At 30.9% G+C, this 5,969-nt stretch overlaps 1 protein-coding gene across 1 annotated transcript; it reads right to left on the reverse strand.

The window, feature by feature from the left end:
- Positions 1 to 1,946: 1,946 nt before the first annotated feature.
- Positions 1,947 to 3,875, reverse strand: LOC133195643 (uncharacterized). The gene is made up of 6 exons (XM_061331536.1): positions 3,624 to 3,875; positions 3,296 to 3,415; positions 2,890 to 2,974; positions 2,630 to 2,754; positions 2,383 to 2,471; positions 1,947 to 2,175 (listed from the first exon to the last, which is right to left on the reverse strand). Exons 1-6 carry the CDS (start codon positions 3,667 to 3,669, stop codon positions 2,167 to 2,169), a joined length of 474 nt encoding a protein of 157 aa, XP_061187520.1. The 5' UTR covers positions 3,670 to 3,875; the 3' UTR covers positions 1,947 to 2,166.
- Positions 3,876 to 5,969: the final 2,094 nt, after the last annotated feature.

Genomic DNA, 5,969 nt, shown 5'->3' on the forward strand with positions numbered 1-5,969 from the left:
AAAGGTTAATAACATTTTAAACCATAAAATGTTAAATGTTAGTTTGTTTTTTCTAAATACTTTTTTAAGCAGCAGTTCTCCCAGATGTCCTTATTATTAGCCTGTTATAGGCCTACATGCATTTTACATATATTCAATGTTATACATCTTACACTAAGTATGTATTATCCTTTATAAAATGCTTTTGAAATTTCAATCATACATGAATGTTTTCATGAACTTGAGTCTTATGAATTATATATAGAAATGATATTCATAAATTTAATATAAATTAAAAAATTAAACAAATAATGCAAACTTTTTCTACAGTTCAGTATTTTCTTTGGAGAGTGTTTCAAATTTATTTTTGAAAAGCATTGTAACTTTTTATGAATTCATTTCCCCCCACCGAACAATGTGGAAGCACGTGCTTCCGTGCTTCAATGGAAGCTACGCCACTGTTTATAGTCTAAATTTGGTCGGAAAACTCGTCGACCATCCCTCCAATAAATTGCGATTTATACGCAAAACTACCTCTTATAGACTCTTATAAGGAGATGGAGAAAGAAAATATTTTTACATGTTTTTCTTTCTTTTTAATAGGTTTCAGGTACATTGCTGTTTGGAGTAAATATCTGCCATTTAATTTGTATATATTATTTTTTTTAAAGAAGCGGAGAAGTATTTTCTTGCAATTTTGTGTATATGAAATTCATTGATCTTTTGACAGAAGAAAATGTAAAATGCTTAAAATAAAAAGGCATAAGACAATGTTGAATTTCATATCCCAACGGGAAATTTTCATGACTCACATGTTTGATTATGTATCAAACAACTGTGCTAGCCCTAACGCAGCCGCACTGTCGAGATATTGCTTAAATTCCAATACAACAGCAATTTAAATTCAAAATAATTTTGATGAATTTCAAATTGCAATATGCTTAGCGCTTCCCAGTACTTTCAGTACTTTGATTTTATAATGAGTTTCAAATGGCTGCAATGTTTCTTAGGCTCCATACATATTTATTCTCCAAAGTCTGACACTGACCATATTGCTCAAATTTAGAAAAATTTACGCAAGAATTTATGCATGTTCACAATATGATGTTATCGAAGACGAATTTCATTTTATTTTACAATGCCCTTTTTATCATGACCTTAGATCTAAGTATTTGAAAAAGTATCATTATAAGAAATCCAGTGTTTGAAAATTAATTCAACTTCTAAGTGTACAAAATATATAGGAACTTTGTAACCTTGGAAAATATTTATATCAAGCTTCAACTAGAAGAATGAAACATTTATAAATTTTTTAAGTGTTTTGTAATTACAGTTGCCTGTTAGAAAACACGTCCTATATAGTTTACTTGCTATTTATTGATTATGCTCACTCTCATATTGTTATATTTTACAATATTGTATATATGTTTAGTTATTAATATATGTAATCTGATGTGTCGTATGACGCAAAGAAATAAAGAACTTGAACTTGATCATTAGAGTCCGGTCCTAACTTCAAATTACCCTCTGATTCTGGGATTTTGACTTTATTGTTCCCCTTCACACATTGATGGTTATGTCAAAATTGGTTCAGCTCTTGAGGGAAAGAATCTAAAAATGGTCTAATGATTAATGCCTACGCACGGCGGACGACGACAGACAACAACAGATAGTATTTAGTCGCCTGAGTGAATTAGGTGACCAAAAAATAAATAAATAAATAAATAAATAAATAAATAAATAAAAATAAAAACCAAGAGATTAAAAAAAACTATTGAATGAATACTGAAGAATTCAAAGTATGTTTAATAAATTAATACAATATCAAAAAATATTTGCATCGTTTAATGCAAACGAAAACTTAAAAAAAAATATTTAAAATTGCATAAGTGCGTAAAATATACTTGTGATTAAAAAAAATCATGCTGCCATACGAAGATTGTTGACGGAAATAATGATACAGCGAAACAAAAATTATATATAATTATTCAAAAAATGCTTATTATATATTGGCAGTATAGCAAATAATGATCAATTGTAAATCTTTGGAAATAGTCCACTAGGTATGCTTGTCCTCACAATCACAATTACTTTTATGGTCTTCAGTATTGAATTTGGTGTAAAAACTCTATTTCACTTCTTTTTTCTTTTCTCTTTTTTTTTTTTTTTTATTTATTCAGTGTTGTCCTAGTGTTCCTACAAATTAAACAAAGAGAAAATAAAACACTTTCTTTTACTCGCTAGAGTTAAATTTTCGTCGAATAATTCTTACTGATTTGAACTTTTAAATTCAGAAAAGTACAAAAATTGGTTTAAAATAAACAATTGTGATTATGCTACATTGTGCTTCTTTGAAAAAATAATATTCTGGAAACATGACAAACTAAAGATAAATTTATTAACCTTCATCAGCATAGGCTCATCTCCAGATAATGGTCTGGATGAGGCTCTCTGGTCTACATTTGATCTTCTGGGTGACAAAACGTCATAACCTTCAAATGTAATTATAAGCCCCTTGATTAATCATGGTTAAAAACTACAAGATAGGATAGTAATTAATATCTCAAAATTTAACTTAAGTTTTTGACGTTGTTGACTAGTTTAAATCAAGCCGTACATGTATATGTAGAATGAATCAGATGTAACTTACATGAGCCCATTCCTTTCTTTCTTCGAATGATGAAAAATGATATGAGGATGATGATTATTAACGTAATGGATAAAGGAATTACTATGGTTGTCAAAGTAATTGGGCTATCAATTACTCTCTTGGGTCTAAAATAAAACATTTTTATTAGGATTTTCTACATCTGATCAAGCATAGAGAAACAAAATTTTGTGTATGTTACATATATACTCAAATAATATACCTTTTTTTTTTTTTTTAAATCTAATGACGTGTCTACTTACTGCTGTTCTGTCGTTTGCATGTCTTTTATTGTCGCATCGGTCATTTTGTCTGTTGTTGTGCTTATCATTTTATGACACTGTGAATCTGTAAAAAAAAAAAAAAAAAAAGTGGATTATGTTCAATAAGGAGGTAAAACATAACCTTTTCAATTTATTTTAATTGATTAATATTAAATTTGTTCCTTTTTTAAGTAAGATGTTTGAATTCCAACTGATTATTAATAGAAAGTACATTGAATTTCTTTAATTGCAGTGTCAAAATTGATATTTCATAGAGCATCAAATATACTTCTTACTACTGAATATCTTAAACTTTAAAAGGTATTATACACATTCATTATCGAAATTCCTGAATAAATTCAAATTTATGTTTATCGCGACAAATGTTCTTAAAGAAAAAAAATACACAAGAATGATGTAGTTGAGTTGTAATCGTCTGGGCATGGTTTAGAAAATTGTGAGCAGTCTGCAAAGTAACTTTTCCTGATACACTGACATTCCTTGTTAAATTCCGTACACTTTCCGGCTGTAAAAAATCATTTGTACAGATTATGTTGTCTCCATGATTTTCAATGTTCATGTAAGTATATGAAAATTAAAATACTATTTCACAGTGGTTTTTTTTTTATTGCAATGATTTTTATAGAAAAACAAATTCTTATTTTTTTTTTTTATTCATTCTAAGAAGATTTGAATATTTTTCCTTTGAAAAATGTAGCATATATTATACTTACACAAAATAAATGTGGAAGGTGCACACACTTCCAACAGACTTGTCATCCTTTCATTAAGAACACAATGATATTCAAATGAATTACAGGTATTGTTTAATCTGCTGCATCCTTTCCGAAGAGCTGCGGTATTGTATTCTTCGGTATTTGTTGGACAATTTGCAACATAGGTAATAGTTTTTAAAGACGATTGACATGCGTTTTCTGGTAGTTCTATACAGTTTGCGAAGCTTTGGAATGTCAGTACACGTAAAATACTAATGGCTTCCTGAAATGACAATAGGATTTCATTCCTTTTCTAAACCTAATTTCAACCTAACATACATTCAATAAATGTGATAAACAATGATTTGAGTTTGATGAAATCAATGATTTCTCCAAAGAGTTATAGCACATGTCCAATTGTTAGAGTCGTCATTATTCTTTTGAAAACATTAACCTACAAGACGCGGAAGGAGAGAACCCGTAGAATTTTTTTTTTCATATACCATAACAGAGTAACCTTCCGTTGTCCTATTGATAAATTACATTGTAATTCCGCGCTACTTTAAACCTTTTTTGGTTTCAAATTCATTTCAGGCAAACATGCATCACGATCAATCGGAGAGATATAAAATTAAAATAAAATTAACAAAACTTTATTAAGTCATTGTCAGTATTACAAGCCTGTACATGTTGGTACACTTTCAAAAAATAAAGGGTCTATACGGAAAAATAATTAATTTAAAAAATCTTTGAGAAGCCAAAATGGGGGGGGGGGGGAGAGAAACTCAAAAATACTTTTTCGTAAAGGGGGATCCATTTTTCGACAAGATTTTTTTTTACTGAATGTAATAAGATGAGGAGATTTGACGGGGCACTGGCATTTCAATGATTTTTTTTTCATTATTAACAAAAAAGTACGAAAGCCTATTAGGATCAAACTACGGTAAAAGAAAAATTCAAAAGGCGTAATAACGCAAATAAAGGCGTAATTACGCCTTTCCAAAAGGCGTTATAACGCGAAAAAAGCGTAATTACGCCTTTTTAAAAGGCATTATTACGCCTTTCTACAAGGCGTTATTACGCCTTTTAAAAAGGTGTTATTACGCCTTTCCAAAAGGAGTTATTACGCCTTTTAAAAAGGCGTTATTACGTCTTTCTAAAAGGCGTATATACGCCTTTCCAAAAGGCGTAATTACGCCTTTCCAAAAGGCGTTATAACGCGAAAAAAGGCGTAATTACGTCTTTTAAAAAGGCGTTATCACGCCTTTTAAAAAGGTGTTATTATGCCTTTCCAAAAGGCGTTATTACGCCTTTCCAAAAGGCGTTATTACGCCTTTTAAAAAGGCGTTATTACACCTTTCCAAAAGGCGTTATCACACCTCTTTTTTTCAATACATGACTTACTTAGCCCACCCTGGGGGCTGATTATAATTAGATTTCCAGGAAAAAAGATTTTTAAATGTATATATTTTTTTAGTATTAAACCAACTTAGTCCTTCTCTGATGCCAGACGCCTCTACCAAGGTGCATGGATTTCAGAAATTTGGTTGAAGGCTAATTGCTCATTATACCTATGCAAATAGTTTGCCTGTTTTTTTTTCCAAGAGGAGAGAAAAAATATTTCAAATTTGACATGAATTTTTAATACGTGGCTAGCAAAGCCCAAAGCTGGTTCTGCCTATATCCTGGATTTTCAAAAGTAGAGTGTTGACTTCTCTTAATATGCATGCAAATTGCAAACAACTGTCTGCGAGATGTGCAGGAATATAGAAAATACTTTAATTTATAATATTAAAACTATAATTTAAATATTGCATAAATAAAGATGGCTTTGGTTCAATCTTTCATATATTTACTATTTTAAAATAACGCCTTTCCATTTTTGGACATAACTCCTTTTCAAACAGGCCGGTAGTACGAATTCGAGTGGGGGGGGGGGAGGGGGGCTCCCCCCCACTATTTGGGAGAATAGTCTTCCTATAGTTTAAATATAAAAAAAAAATCATTTATTGATTGCTCGGTCTCTTAAGATTTTGTTGCAGTATGGTTAAACTCGGGCAAGTCATTGCATTTAAAAAAAAAGTTTTACCGAAAAGTTAGAAAAAGATTCCCCTCAAGTTTAGGCAGTTTATTTTTTTTTTCGGGGGGGGGGGCGTGTTTCTTGTCTTTTTTTTTTTGTTTGCTTGTCAATTTATGGGAGCCTCCCCCCCTCCCCCCCCCCCCACACACACTCACACTTCAAAAGCACGGGCCTGTCAAAGAGATAATAATGGCCCTGCAAAAGGCATAATAACGCCTTTTAGAAAGAAAAGGCGTAGTAACGCCTTTTTCAAAGGCGTAATAACGCCTTTTGGAAAGGCGTAA

The sequence above is a fragment of the Saccostrea echinata genome, unplaced genomic scaffold (genome assembly GCF_033153115.1).
Source record: "Saccostrea echinata isolate AGI-Se365-2 ecotype Australia unplaced genomic scaffold, CSIRO_AGI_Sech_v1 ptg000029l, whole genome shotgun sequence".
NCBI lineage: Eukaryota > Metazoa > Mollusca > Bivalvia > Ostreida > Ostreidae > Saccostrea > Saccostrea echinata.

Coding starts and splice junctions, on each gene's coding strand:
- LOC133195643 (XM_061331536.1), bottom strand. CDS start 3,669: ATGACAAGTCTGTTGGAAGTGTGTGCACCTTCCACATTTATTTTGT. Junction 3,416..3,623: donor ACCTTCCACATTTATTTTGT/GTAAGTATAATA, acceptor GATTTTTTACAG/CCGGAAAGTGTACGGAATTT. Junction 2,755..2,889: donor ATGCAAACGACAGAACAGCA/GTAAGTAGACAC, acceptor GTTTTATTTTAG/ACCCAAGAGAGTAATTGATA.